The sequence below is a fragment of the Hyaena hyaena genome, unplaced genomic scaffold (assembly GCF_003009895.1).
Source record: "Hyaena hyaena isolate Hyena2069 unplaced genomic scaffold, ASM300989v1 scaffold_634, whole genome shotgun sequence".
Taxonomy (NCBI): domain Eukaryota; kingdom Metazoa; phylum Chordata; class Mammalia; order Carnivora; family Hyaenidae; genus Hyaena; species Hyaena hyaena.
The window spans coordinates 417,114-433,442 of NW_024081267.1; the positions used below are offsets into that span (position 1 = coordinate 417,114).

At 38.9% G+C, this 16,329-nt stretch overlaps 1 protein-coding gene across 2 annotated transcripts in view; it reads left to right on the top strand.

Annotated features, from left to right (window-relative positions):
- The window catches only part of LOC120219629 (centromere protein P), a 235,405-nt gene that overhangs the window by 13,074 nt on the left and 206,002 nt on the right, over positions 1 to 16,329 (top strand). For both annotated transcript variants that reach the window (XM_039216469.1, XM_039216470.1), the window contains exon 3: positions 99 to 187. In XM_039216469.1, the coding sequence (XP_039072400.1) occupies positions 99 to 187 (89 nt within the window). The remainder of the gene's footprint in view (positions 1 to 98; positions 188 to 16,329) is intronic.

The window sequence follows — 16,329 nt, forward strand, 5'->3', positions numbered from 1 at the left end:
TGTATCCCCACATATGTTATAAATGTTCACAAAAATTAAGAGGTGTTTGAAGGAAACTTATTTGCAAATAAAATATTTGTTTTTTTTCTGATTTACAGGTATAAAGAAAGTTCTACAGAGACACAGGTTATCAGGAAATTGCCACATGATTACATTTCAACTTGAATTTCAGATTCTGGAAATCCAGGTAAATGAAGGAGTATGTTGTGATAACAAAGATTCTGCTGCTGTGATTAAGCAATTCCCTCACTGCAGCCTTCAGTAATGGCTGAACTTAGGAGGAATTAATGAACTAGGGACCTCTTATAGTACATTTGTACAAAGTGATACCATGTCAGAAAAATCTTTATAGTATAAACACCCTGGCAACTGCATATGGTTGTTGCTGAGGGTATGTGTGCTTTTATTGGAAGGCAGATAGCAAGATCCTTCTCATTTCTCAGAGGCCAGGACAATAGTGCTGGATGCCCTCATTAGTCTGCTGATATGCGAGCCTTCTATTACTTATTAGTTATCTGCTGGGGCCTAACAAATATCTCCCAAATTTTATGGCTTGAAACAACAAAAAACTGTTTATCTCACCCATTTTCTGTGGATCAGGGATTTGGGAGTAGCTGAGTTGAGTGTTTATGTTCAGGGCCTCTCATGAGGTTGTGGTCATTTGGAACCATAGCCATTTGAAAGCTCAGGGGCTGGAAAATTAGACTCCAAAGTGGTTTGTGGTTACACCAGCAAGTTATATTGGACTGCTAAGACATGACACAAGAGAGGGATACTTTTGGCTAAGACTTTTGCGTAAAGTCAGGAAGTAGATAGAAAGACAGTGTGTGGCATATGGCCAGGGTTGGGCAGAACAAGGCTCAGACACCTTCAAAGTATGGGTCCGATAAGAATGGGATCCAGGTGGAATTTTAAGAATTGACCGGGCCTGGGCACAAACTTTGATACCAGAAAAATAGTTCAACTAGTTGGTTTTGTGGACTGGGCCTACGTGGAGAATGTGTAAAGGAGGTGAACAGGGAAGCGGGGACAGGCTGTCTTGGCCTCAACTCATTGGTAACCAAAGCAGGTGCTGCCCAGGTGTCACAACCTAAGTCATATGGACAAGATGGTGCTTATATTCATGGTTAGGTACCAAGATTCCTGATCCTTGTCCTCAGCCACAAAAGCAGTCCCAAGTTTTCTCCTTTCGCATAGAGCAAGGACTGATGTCAGATAATCAGGACTCTGCCTCCTTAAGTGGTGATAGCCACCCCCAGCGAGTCGGAGCGCCTGCTCTAGGTGCCTGGTGAGAGGTTTTGCTTCTTGAGAAGTCTTTGCAGTCCGTATCCCTGGTTGCTGCCTCTGGTCCTGCCAGGCAGAGAAGGGGCTGAGGGGTGTCTGGGGCCCTCAAAGGATGACCGAGCTCCCACCTCAGCGTATTCCCTTTTCTTTTCTTTTTTATTATTTTTTTAAATTAAAAAAACAATTTTTTTCATGTTTTATTTCTGAGAGAGAGAGAGAGACAGCGTGAGCAGGGAGGGTCAGAGAGAGAGGGAGACACAGAATCTGAAGCAGCTCCAGGCTCTGAGCTGTCAGTACAGAGCCCGACGTGGGGCTCGAACCCATGAACTGTGAGATCATGACCTGAGCCGAAGTCAGACGCTTAACTGACTGAGCCAGCCAGGCGCCCCAGCATATTCCCTTTTCAAGACTGCTGAGATAACTGAGGACATTCACAGTGTGTCGTTTCCAGGGCTAGTTGAACAGGATATGTCACAGTCAGGGCATGAGTGATGAGTAGCCTTAGGGGAGGTAAACTTTTCCAGGTTGTTACCAGGGCTTGGGACCATACAGGGTCACCAAGGTGATATTACTGTGTTGCATGACCTAAAAACCTCAAAGATTATCTGCCAAAGACTAAAACAGAATGTGGATACAAAAGGATTGGTCTCATTTGGGTTGGAAAGTCTGTGCTAAGATCCCATACTTCTCTTGGGGTGTCCAGGAACACCTGGGTGTTGTCCCATTGCAAAAGGTTGCATAGTCATGCCAATTGAATTCTCTCTCTCTCTCTTTTCTTTTGTTTTTGTTTTTAAGTTTATTTTTGAGAGAATATGAGTGTAAGTTGGGGAGGGGCAGTGAGGGAGGGAGAGAATCCCAAGCAGGTTCCCCACTGTCAGCACAGAGCTCAGTGCAGGGCTCGATCTTACGAACTGTGAGATCGTGACCTGAGCCAAAATCAAGAATTGGATGCTCAGCCAACTGAGCCACCCACGGGCCCCTGAATTTTTTCTCTTTGGGGCTAAGGTGATCCTATTTTCAGAGTAATGATATTCCACATACTTAACTGCATCCTGATCTCCATTAATGGACCAGGCCTACAGTCCATGTCAGGTTGGTGGAGTCAGAGGCCCAAGGTCCATCTCTGTGTCTAAGAAATCTGTAATAGCAGTGTATACATTGCCCTGGAGTGTCCTAGTAGCTTTTGGGTCCTTCAGGTTATTTCTCTTATTGTTTATCTTTTACACAGTCATTCCAAAGATTATATGGAGAATAGCTAGACTTTGTCCAAATTAGGCTCATTCTGGGAGCTTGTCCATAAGTCCAACTGAAAAAAGAAAGTTCTCCTTTGAAGTTGAGGTGAACCAGCTGCTGAGTAGAGCTGTACATTTCTGAATGGCTTGCCCCCAAAGATTGATTGGAGTGTTCATTAGTGAGCCTATGGCCTAAGAGATAAAATAGGCTGCAGTTTTTTTAAACTTCTTTTTGTTTTAGTTGTGTATTTTGGTCATCTTAAGACTCTGAAGGAAAACACCATTGGTAGTTTGATCCCATTATGAGTCAGATCAAGGATGACATCAAAGTTTGGGGGTATTTTTAATGACATGTTGTGCTTCTGAAGAATGGCTGCTACCTGACCAGAGGCATTCGCAGCATGAGCTGGAACTGGGTAACTCCTATAGTCGTTTGGCTTGCTGGTCCTGGGTGGCTGTTTGAGCCAGTGCAGACAAGACAGGAGCCACGTGGGGCCCTTCTGCAGTCACCATGTTCCCACCTTTTACTGGGCCATGGTGGCACCAGCCCATACATATGTCATTAGTAACAGTACTTTGAGCTTAATATTATGATCCCATAGTACCAAAGCATGATTGAAAATTTTATGAGCATTTACTAATGGCTTAAATGTATACTATTAGCTCATTTGCTGAATAAATTGGAATTAGTTGAGCTGCATATGACAGAAAACTTAATAAAGGTGGATCAAAGTACTAGAAGTTTCTCTGTTGCTTAAACAAAATTGTAAGGTAAGCTTTCAGGAGCCAGGATGGTGACATTATGAGTATCAGGCTCTGCCATTAGCCTTGTGGCTTACAAATCATGGTATGATGATGGTTTGAGCATGTAAGGTGTTGGGAAGGGGGATGGGCAAACAAGGGCTTACTTTTCTGTTGAAAGATACTTTCTAGAAGTTGTAACATTCATCATTTTGACCTACACTATATTGGCCAGTAACTTAGTGCAAGAGAGGCTAGAAATTCAGTCTTTGTTATGCATGGCCATGAGACCAGTGAAAAATTGGTGCAAGAAAGAAGTACAAGTTTTGGGAACTACCAGTAGTTTCTGTTCCATATGCCTTAGGAGATGCAGGGACGAAAAATCTAAGAAGAGGACAGTTGATATTCTTTAAAAGACAAAGATACATAGTAACTGCTGAATCTCTAAAGAGATACAAGTTGTCATTGTTTACATTTCAAAATAGTAGGAATTTTTTTAGGTTTATTTGAGAGAGAGCGTGCTGGTGCATGCAAGTGGGGGAGGGGAAGAGAGAGAGGGAGAGAGAGAGAATCCCAAGTAGGCTCCTCAGTGTCAGTGCAGAGCCCAGAGTGGGGCTTGCGCTCATGACCTTTGAGATTATGACATGAGCTGAAGTTGGATGCTTAACTGACTAAGCCACCCAGATGCCCCAAAATAGTAAGAATTTTTGAACTGCTCAATTTTACTTAATTTGCTGCAGACTTTGGCTGGTTATGTTAACAACATTTGGTTTCTCTCTGCACCTTTCCAATTTTATGATTTTTCTTGAAAAGCAGATTACTAAGTAAGATGTTTCAAATAGTCACAGACAACTCTCGAAAAAGGAAGATTTTAGGAATGAGTCATATGTGGGAGAAGTAGGGAACAACCAACTATATTTCTTTGTTGCTTAGAATTCTAATGTAATGGGGACGCCTGGGTGGCTTAGGCAGTTAAGCGTCCGACTTTTGCTTAGGTCATGATCTCGTGGTTCGTGGGTTCGAGCCCCGCGTCGGGCTCTGTGCTGACTGCCAGCTCAGAGCCTGGAGCCTATTTCAGTCTGTGACTCCCTCTCTCTCTGACCCTCCCCTGCTAACACAATCTCTCTCTCTCCTAGAAATAAATAAAACATTAAAAAAATATATAGATAATTCCTTTAAAAAAAAAAAAAAGAATTCTAATGGAATGACCTGATAAGAATTTTAAAAAACTTTTTATTACTTAATGGTAAATACCTACATATTCTAGGCCTCTTTGTGTAAATATGACTTTAGAATATTAGACCTGCTTAGTCTTAGGAGATACGCATGTTCAGATTTTTTATACTTGAGACTTACAGGAAAAAAAAAAGAATGAAGACACTGCAACTTTCTGATTCTTAAACATTTTTTTAAACAAAATTTCCACTAGAGGGAGATATTTAACCATCAGAAAATTGAAAAGTAACCTAAATAATAAAACTATTATACTTAATATTGTTATAATAAAATCATAGTAATACAAGGTGAGAACCGTAAGTGACTTATAAGGTCTCTATATGACTATTAAGCTCAATGCTCTTATTTTATAGGGAAATGCATCAAGGGAGTTTGAATGATTACCCGTGTTGGCACAGTTGTTGTTGTCAGAGGTGATTGGAATATACAGTGCTGTTCTCTAGAGTTCCTCTCTGGTGTCATAAGAACATCAGAATTGACATGTGTCCATATTCATCCTCCATAGTAAGTCAGATGGGTGTCAGTTTGTAGGGAGAAGGACTAAGTATGTTTTTGTAACTACTCACCCTAAAACCCAATGAAATGAATAAAATGATTCCAAAGTAGGGAAATTTTGAGTTAATATCTGGTCTTGGAACACCCTCAACTACTGGGAGCTATTAAAAATAAAATAGGCTACTTGAATAATCACAAATGTTTGAGAAACAATTAAGAGCCGTTGTGGTGTTGAGTGATAAACTTCATCTCCTGAATAAGATCAACCATACAAGACTGGGAGAAACAGGTGTTTTCTTGTAATGTGTAAAAGCCAATGTAGAAAGTCAAGGAAAATGAAGAATCAGAGGAAATATGTTCCAAACTAAAGAAGAAGATAAGGCTTTGCAACAGAAATGAAGAATACAGTAACTGCACTGAAAAATACAACAGCAGACTAAATAGATGAAAGGATCAGTGAACTTAAATACAGGGCAGAGGAACTGACCCAGCCAGAGAAGCAAAAAGAAAAAAGAATAAAAAAGGAAAGATAACTTAAGGGACTTTTAGGGCAACATCAAGTGAACTGACATTGACGTTATAGGAATCTCAGAGGAAGAAAGAGAAAAGGCCAGAAAATTTCTGTGAAGAAAAAGTGGGTGGGAAGCTTCTTAACCTTAGGAAAGAAACAGACATCCAGATACAGGAATCCCAGAGAGTTTCAAAGAAGATGAGCCCAGAAGAGACCAAGACACATAAATAAAATATCAAAAGTTAAAAACAAGGAGAGAATCTTAAAAGCAACAAGAGAAAAGGAATTTGTTAAGTATAAGGAACACCTCATTAGACTTTTAGCAGATTTTGCAGCAGAAATGTTTCAGGCCAGAAGGAAGTAGCACAATATATTCAGAGTGCTGAAAGAAAAAAAATTTCCAAACAAGAATACTCTTATCTGACAAAATTATCAAAAATTTAAGGAGAGAGAAAAGTTTTCCAGACAAACAAAACCTGGAGTTGATAATCACTAAACTGACCTTAATAAGAAATGTTAAAGAGACTTGTTTAAGCTGAAAAGAAAGGGTCCTTATTAGTACATGGACACATGAAAGTATAAATCTCACTGGTAAAGGTAAATATACAGTAAAGTTAATAGGTTAATACCTTATAAAGCTAGTGTGAAGGTTAAAAATGATAGTAAAAATAATGTAATCAGTTAAGGGATACTTGTGACAAAAAGATGTAAAATTACATGGAAGGAGAGTAAAAATGTAGAGCTTTATTTGTTCAAATGTAAGTTGCTATTACCTTAAAGTAGACTATTACAAATACAAGTTATATGTAAGTGTCAGGGTAACCACAAACCAAAAACTTATAGTAGATACACAAAAGATAAGGGGAAAGGGATCTAAGTGTACCTACCACTAAAGAAAGTCAAGAAGCCAAGGAAGAGAGTAAAAGCAGAACAACTGAGGAAATACAAACAACCAGAAAATAACAAAATGACAATAAGTACATACCTATTAATAATTACTTTGATTGTAAAGTGACTAAATTCTCTAAACGAAACTATAGAGTGGCTGAATGGATAAAAAACAAGACCCATCTATATATTGCCTACAAGAGACTCACTTCAGATATAAGGACAAACACATACTGAAAGTGAAGGGATGGATAGAAAAAGATATTCCATGTAAATGGAAACCAGAAGAAAGCTGGGGTAGCTATACTTCTATTAGACAAAATAGACTTAAAAGGTTTTTTTTAATGTTTATTTTTGAGAGAGAGAGAAAGAGCATGAGTGGTGGAGGGGCAGAGAGAAAGGAGACACAGAATCTAAGCAGTCTTCAGGCTCTGAGCTGTCAGCATAGAACGTGAGAGGCAGGGCTCGTACTCCCAGACCATGAGAACATGACCTGAGCTGAAGTGCTTAACTGACTGAGCTACCCAGGCGCCCCTAGACAAAATAGACTTAAACAAAGACTATCATTAGAGATAAAGCAGGACATTATATAACAACAAAGGGGCTGACACAACATGAGAATATAACATTTGTAAATATCTGTGTACCCCAAAATAGGAGCACCTAAGTATATAAAAAATATTAAAACACCTAATGGAAGAAATGGACAGTAGTACAGTAATGGTAGTGGACTTTAATATCCCACTTACATCGATGGATAGATCATCCAGACAATAAGAAAACATGGACTTTTAAGTGACAGGTTAGATCAGATGCACTTAACACATACATACGGAGCATTCCATTAACAAATAAGAGAATACATTTTTCTCAAGTGCACATGTACCATTCTCCAGGATAGATCATATGTTTGACCACAAAACACATTGTGACAGTTTAAGAAGATTAATATCAAGCAACTTTTCTGACCACAGTTGTAAGAAGAAAACTGGAAGGTGCACAAAGATGTGGAGATTAAACAACATGCTACTAAAAAATTGACAAGTTAATGAAGAAATCAAATGAGAAATAATAAAAAACCTTGTGACAAAGGAAAATAAAAATATAACATACCGAAGTTCTGGAATGCAGCAGAGCAATTCTAAAAGGGAAGTTCATAGCTATAAATTTACACCTCAAGAAACAAGAAAAAATTTTAAAAACCTATTTTAACACCTCACCGAACTAGAAAAGAAAAACAGACAAATAAATAGAGCGCATAGTTGGAAGGAACTTACAAAGCTCAGAGCAGAAATAAGTGAAACAGAGTCTAAAAAGGCAACAGAAAAGACTAGTGAAACCAAGAGTTGTTTTCTTTGAAAGATAAACAATAATATTTTGAGAGAGAACTCAAAATCAGAAGTGAAAGAAGAGACATTACGGTTGATATCACAAAAATAGAAAGGATAATAAGAATACAATTATATGCCAACATATTGGACAATCTAGAAAAAATAAATCAATTTCTAGAGACTTAGAGCCTTCTGAGACTGAATCAAGAAGAAATAATCTGAAAAGACTTGTTACTAGTAAGATTAAATGAGTAATTGAAAACCTTCTAGCAAACAAAAATCTAGGACTAGAAAGCTTTACTGGAGAATTCTATCTAACATTCAAAGAAGAATTAATACCAATCCTTCTCTAATACTTACAAAAATATAGAAGAAAGAAGATCCATAAACTCACTTTAAGAGGCCTGTGTTACCCTAAACCGGACAAGGACATCACAAGAAAAGAAAATTATATGCCAATATTGCCAATGAACATAGATGCAAAAACCCTCAACAAAATATTAACAAACTAAATACAGCAATACAGTAAGAAAATTATACACCTTGATCAAGTGGAATTAATTCCAGGGGTGCAAGGGTGGTTTAACATTTGCAACAATCCGTGCAATATATCACATTAACAAAACGAAGGATAAAAAAATCATATGATCATCTCAATAGATATAGGAAAAGTAGTTGAGAAAATTCAACATCCTTTTTTATATTAACACCCAAGAAATAGGTATAAGAGGGAGCATACTTCAATATAATAAAGGTATTTATGACAAACCCACATTATACTCAATGGTGAAGAGATGAAAGAATTTCTTCTAAGATAAGGAACAGGGCTTACCCTTCCCACTTTGATTCAACATAGTATTGGAAGTCCTAGCCAGAGGAATTAGGGAAGAAAAAGAAATAAAAGGCATTCACATTGGAAAGGAAGAAGTAAAACTATCACTATTTGCAGATGACATGGTATTTTATGTAGAAAACCCTGAAGTGGGGCGCTTGGATGCCTCAGTCAGAGGAATACGCAACTCTTGATCTCATGGTCATGAGTTCAGGTCCCACACTGCATGTAGAGATTATTTAAAGAAAGAAAAGAAGAGGAGAAAAGAAAAGAGAAGATAACTTAAAAAGAAATCTTGAGGGCTCTCCGGGCGCACTGCAGACCTCTGAGTATCGCAGGGGACCTCGGGCTGGGGACTCGCAGAGGTGCGTGCGCGGCAGCGAGGTGCAGCTGGGCACCCAGGACAGAAATTGGAGGACTGGCCAAGCACCGGACAGCTCGAGAAGTGCCGACTGAGTGTGTCTGCCCCCAGCAAAAGCATCGGCGCCTGACGAACTGGAAGTCAGAATGAAAAACACGGCTGGCTCATCACCTCTCCACTGCTGGTAGGGCTACCTCAGTAAACAAGCAAAGTACACGAGGTGGAGAGTCCCAAATACTGCTACGGGAGGGAAACAAAATAGCCAAACTCTCAACAAGAGAACCCAAGAGACACCATTCAAAGAACACTTTCTGAACAGACAGCCCTAAACAAAGAGCCCTCTTTAATACAGCAGAACTCGCAGGGACCGAGTGTACAACAAGCTTTTAAAATTAACAAGAGATAGAAAGCTAACCAAAATGATGAAATGGAAGAACTCTCCTCCAAAGAAATTTCAGGAAGAATTGACAGCTAAAGAACCGTTCAAAACGGATATAAGCAACATAACTGAACAAGAATTTAGAACAATAGACATAAAATTAGTGGCTCGGCTTGAAAAAAGCATGGAAGACATCAGAGAAACTATTGCTACAAAGACTATGGAGCTTAAAAATAATTGTGATGAATTAAAAACGCTATAAATGAGATATATAATAAAATGGAGGAGTCTAATGCACAGATTGAAGAGGCAGAAAGGAGAATAAGTGAATTAGAAGACACAATTATAGAAAAAGGAAGCTGAGAAAAAGAGAGATAAACTGATACAGGAACACAAAAGGAGAGTTAGAGAGTGCAGCAATACAATCAAATGGAACAATATCCGTATCATAGGAATCCGAGAAGAGGAAGAGAGAGGGAAATGTGCTGAAGGAGTCCTGGAACAAATTAGATCAGAGAACTTTCCCAAGCTGGGGAGGGAAGTAGATGTTGAAATCCAAAAGGCACAGAGAACTCCCCTCAGATGTAATTTGAATTGATCTTCTGCATGACATATCATAGTGAAACTGGCAAAATACAAGGACAAAGAGAGAATTTTGAAAGCAGCTAGGGAGAAAAGGACCCTCACATACAAAGGGAAACCTATCAGAGTGGTGACAGACTTATCTACTGAAACGTGGCAGGCCAGAAAGGAATGTCAGGAGATCTTCAATGTGATGAACAGAAAAAATATGCAGCCAAGAATCCTCTATCCAGCAAGCCTGTCATTCAGAATAGAAGGAGAGATAAGAGTCTTTCCAAATAAACAAAAATTGAAAGAATTTGTCACCACTAAACCAGACCTACAAGAAATCCTGAGGGGGACTCTCTGAGGGAAGTGTTGCAAGGAACGCAAGATGCTAGAGACACCACCACAAGCATGAATCCCACAAACAACACAATGAGTCTAAACCCACATATTTCAATAATAACACTGAATGTAAATGGACTAAATGCCCCCAATCAAAAGACATAAGGTAGCAGAATGGATAAAAAAACAAAATCCATCTATTTGCTGTCTACAAGAAACTCATTTTAGACTGGAGGACACCTTCAGATTGAAAGTAAGGGTATGAAAGTAATGGTATGGAGAAATATCTGTCGTGCTACTAGAAGTCAAAAGAAAGCTGGGGTAGCTATACTTACATCACACAAACTGGACTTTAAAGTAAAGACAATAACAAGGGATGAAGAAGGGCTTTATATAATAATTAAAGGGTCTATCCATCAGGAAGAGCTGACAATTATCAATGTCTACACACCAAATATGGGAGTACCTAAATACATAAAACAATCACAAACAGAAACAGTCTTATCGATAAGAACGTGCTAATAGCAGGGGACTTTAATACGTCACTTACAGCAATGGATAGATCAACTAGACAGAAAATCACTAAAGACACAATGGACTTAAATGACACATTGGACCAGATGGATTTGACAGATATATTTAGAACTCTACATCCTGAGGCTATGGAATTCACATTCTTCTCAAGTGCGCATGGCACATTCTCCAAGATAGATCACATACTGGGACATAAAGCAGCCCTCAATAAATATAAAAGAATTGAGATCATACCATTCACACTTTCAGATCACAATGCTATGAAACTCGAAAGCAATCACAGGAAGAAGTCTGGAAAACCCCCAAAAACATGGAGGCTAAAGAACACCCTACTAAAGAATGAATGGGCCAATCAGATCAGACAATTAGAGAAGAAATTAAAAAATCTTTGGAAACAAATGAAAATGAGAATACAGCAATCCAAACCCTATGGGATGTGGCGAAATCAGTCCTAAGAGGAAATTACATTGCACTCCAATTTCAAGAATTAGAAAAAGCGCAAGTGCAAAATCTAACAGCTCACCTAAAGCAACTAGAGGGACAGCAACAAGAGCACCCCAAACCCAGTAGAAGAAGAGAAATTATAAAAACTAGGGCAGAAATAAACAGTAGAGAAACCAAAGAAACAGTTGAACAGATCAATGAAACCAAGAGTTGGTTTTTTGAAAAAATAAACAAAATTGACAAACCTCTAACCAGGCTTCTCAAAAAGAAAAGAGAGAGCACTCAGACAAAATCATGAATGAAAATGGACTGATTACTACCAACCCCTCAGAAATATGAGCGATTATCAGGAATACTATGAAAAACTATATGCCAAGAAACTGGACAACTTAGAAGAATGGAAAAATTCCTAAACACACACTCACTACCAAAATTCACACCAGAAGAGATAGACAACCTGAACAGACCCATAACACGTGAGGAAATTGAATCAGTTATCAAAAATAAGAGCCCTGGGCCAGATGGCTTCCCTGAGGAATTCTACCAGACATTTAAAACAGCATTAATACCCATTCTTCTCAAACTATTCCAAAAAATAGAAATCGAAGGAAAACTTCTGGATTCATTTTATGAAGCCAGCATCACTTTGATTCCCAAGCCAGACAGAGACCCAGCAAAAAAGGAGAACTACAGGCCAATAGCCTTGATGAATATGGATGCAAAAATCCTCAACAAAATACTTGCAAATCAAATCCAACAGCACATAAAAAGTGTTATCCACCGAGATCAAGTGGGATTCATCCTGGATTACAGGGCTGGTTCAATATTCGCAAATCAATCAGTGTGATACATCACATCAACAAAAGAAAAGATAAAAACCATATGATCCTGTCGATAGATGCAGAAAAAGCATTTGACAAAATACAGCATCCCTTTTTAATAAAGACTCTAGAGAAAGTCGGGATACAAGGAACTTATGGAAACATCATAAAAGCCATCTATGAGAAGCCCTCAGCTAACATCATCCTCAACGGGGAAAAACAGAGAGCTTTCCCCCTGAGATCAGGAACACGACAGGGATGTCCATTCTAACCACTGTTTAACATATTGCTGGAAGTCCTAGAATCAGCCATCAAACAACAAAAGGAAATAAAACGCATCAGAATTGGCAAAGAAGTCAAACTTTCACTTTTCGCAGATGACATGATACTCTACATAGAAAACCTGACAGACTCCACCAGAAGCCTACTAGAACTGATCCAAGAAATCAGCCAAGTCGCAGGGTACAAAATCAACGTACAGAAATCCTTTGCATTTTTAGACACCAACATGGGGAATGGATCATTTCAAAAAATGGTGTTAAAAATCTGGATAGCTCTAGACACATGAAACGATGCTCAGCATCCCTCCTCATCAGGGAAATACAAATCAAAACCATACTGAGATACCACCTCACGCCAGTCAGAGTGGCTAAAATGAGCAGATCAGAGGATTCCAGATGCTGGCAGTGATGTCGAGAAACGGGCACCCTCCTACACTGTTGGTGGGAATGTACACTGGTGCAGCCCCTCTGGAAGACTGTATGGGGGTTCCTCAAGAAATTAACAATGGAACTCCCCTATGACCCAGCAACAGCACTGCTAGGAATTTACCCAAGGGATACAGGAGTGCTGATGCATAGGGGCATATGGACCCCAATGTTCATAGTAGCACTCTGAACAATAGCCAAAACGTGGAAAGAGCCTAATAAGTGTCCATCAGCCGACGAATGGATCAAGAAGATGTGGTTTATCTATACAATGGAATACTACATGGCAATGAGAAAGAATGAAATCTGGCCATGTGTAGCAACCTGGATGGACCTTGAGGGTATTATGCTTTAGCGAAATAAGTCAGGCTGAGAAGGACAGCTACCATATGTTTGCACATATAGGAGGATTGGGAGGAACTTATCGGAGGCCTGTGGGGAGAAGAAGGGGAAAAATAGTGGGGGAGAGGGAGGGAGGCTAATCAAGAGAGAATCTTGAATGCCGAGAACAAACTAAGGGCAGATGGGGGTTGGGGGGAGGGGAATGGGGGTGATGGGCATGGAGGAGGACACTTGTTGGGATTAGCACTGCGTGTTATATGGAAACCAACTTGATAGTTAACTATTAAAAAAAGATTTAAAAAAAGAAATGTCACATAACTATCAGGTCCCACATAATGGCAGAATGGGTGAACCTACTAAGAAAACGGACATAGGTCTGTTCCTATGTGACTCATCCCGGGCTGATATCCACATCTACTTTTAGTGTCACTTAAAAGTTTTCTTTTTAATTTAATGAAATGTTGGCAAAATGAAAAATGGAAAAATGAGTACAGGATATTAAACCCAATTATACCATTTAAAATAATAATAATAATAATAAAAAGAAATCTTGGGGCGCCTGGGTGGCTTAGTCGGTTAAGCGTCCGACTTTCGCTTAGGTCATGATCTCGCGGTTCGTGGGTTCGAGCCCCGCGTCGGGCTCTGTGCTGACTGCCAGCTCAGAGCCTGGAGCCTGTTTCAGAGTCTGTGTCTCCCTCTCTCTCTGACCCTCCCCTGTTCACGCTGTCTCTCTCTATCCTAGAAATAAAAAAAATAAATAAATAAAAAGAAATCTTGAAAACCCTAAAGAATCCACCAAGAAACGTTTGAACGTATAAGTTAATTTAGTAAAGCTTCCAGATATAAAATCAACATACAAAAATCTATTCTTTTTCTGTACGCTAATAATGAACTGTAAGGAAGAGAAATTATGAAAACAACTGCCTCAAAAAGATTGAAATACCTACAGGAGATCAAAAACCTGTGTATTGTAAACTAGAAGACATTGATTGACCAGAGAAATTGAAGGCAGAAATACATGGAAAGATATATTGTGCTCATAGATTAGAAGAATTAATATTTTTTCATGTCCACAGTTCTGAAAGGAATCTGTAGATTCAAGTACAATCCCTATCAAAAGTCCTATGGCAAGTTTCACAAAAATAGAAAATACAATTCTAAAATGTATATGGAGCCATAAAAGATCCCTTATAGACAGTGGAATCTTGCAAAAGGAACAAACCTGGAGGCATCATGATTCCTGACTTCAAGTTGCATTACAAAAGCTGTAGTAATTAAAACAGTATGGTATTGGGGTGCCTGAGTGGCTCAGTTGGCTAACTGTCAGACTTTGGCTGAGGTCATGATCTTGCGGTTCGTGGTTTCAAGCCCCACGTCGGGCTCTGTGTTGACAGGTAGCTCAGATCCTGGAGCCTGTCTTCAGATTCTGTATCTCCCTCTCTATCTGACCCTCCCCTGCTCACGCTATGTCTTTCTCTCTCAAAAATAAATAAAACATTAAAAAAATAGGAAAAAAATAAAATAGTATGGTATTGGCATAAAAAGATTAATGGTACTGAATTGACAAACTGGAACTAAACCCACACATGTAGTAAGTTAATTTGTGACTGTCAAGACTATACACTGGGGAAAGGACTCTCTGTTCACTAAATGGTGTCCAGAAACCTGAACAGCCACGTGCAAAAGGATGAAGCTGAACCTCTGTCGTATACCATACACAAAAAATTAACCCAAACTGTACTAAACGCTTAAATGTAAGACCAGAAACCATAATTATCCTAGAGGAAAGCATAGGCAGTAAGCTCCTTGACATGTCCTGGTATTGATTTTTTTGCTTGATACCAAAAGCAAAAATAAAGAAGTGCGACTACATCAAACTAAAAAATTTCCCGACAGTAAAGGAAATCATCAGCAGAATGAAAAGTTAACCCTTGGAATAAGAGAAAGTATCTCCAAATCCTATATCTGATGGGGTTAATATCCAGAATACGTAAAGAACCGCTGTAACTCAATTGCAAAATAAACAATTTGATTTAAAAATGGGCAGAGAGGGGCGCCTGGGTGGTTAAGTCGGTTAAGTTGGTTAAGTGTCCAACTTTGGCTCAGGTCATGATCTCATGGTTCGTGGGCTGGATCCCAGAGTCGGGCTCTGTGCTGATGGGTAGCTCAGAGCCTGGACCCTGTTTTCAGATTCTGTATTTCCCTATCTCTCTGACCCTCCCCTGCTCACACTGTATCTCTCTCTCAAAAATAAATAAAACATTAAAAAAAATTTTTTTTAATTGGTAGAGAATCTGAATGGACTTTTTTTTCACAAAGACATATGGATGGCCAGATAGGTACATGAAAAATTCAGGGAATAGAAATCAAAACCACAATGAAATAGCAATTTACACCTGTTAGGATAGCTATAATAAATGAGACAAAAAATAACAAGTATTGGCCAGGATGTGGAGGAAGGGGAACTCTTGTGTACTATTGACTGTTGGTGGGAATGTAAATTTGTATAGTCAGTATAGAAAAGAATAATGGAATGCCTTCCAAAATTAAAAAAAAACAAAACAAAACCTACTACATTATCCAGGAATGCCACTTCTAGGTATGTATCTGAAGGAAACAAAAACACTGAAACAGATACATGGGGTGCCTGAGTGGCTCAGTCTGTTAAGCGTCTGACTCTTGTTTCGGTTCAGGTCATGATTTCATGATCCTGAGATCAAGCTCTGCATAGGGCTCCGTGCCGAATGTAAAGCCTGCTTGAGATTTTCTCCCTTTTTCTGTGCCCCTCCACCACTGGATCATGCATGTGCTCTCACTCGCTCTCTCAAAAAAATAAACTAAAAAAACAAAAAACAAAAACAAACAAACAAAACCATTGTGCTAAATAAGTTAGAAAAAAGACATATACCATATGATCTCACTTATATGTAGAATCCCCGAAAGTCAAAAACATGAAAAAATGACCAGGCTCAAAGATTATAGGAATCCAATTCATGGTTGCCAGAGACAAGGTGCTGGGGATGTGTGTACAAAACTGGTGAAGGGAGTCAAAAGGTACAAAATTTTAGTTTTAAATTAGTTAGGGAAATCTAATGTATAGCATGGTGACTATAGTTAATATTTAATTGCTCATTTCAAAGTAGCTAAGTGGTTAAATCTTAAAAGTTTTTATTAAAAAAAATTTGTGTGGTGACTAGCTGGCTCAGGTGGTGGAGCTTGTGACTCTTTTTTTTTTTTTTTTTTTTTAATTTATTTAGAGAGCCAGAGCATGAGTATGGGAGA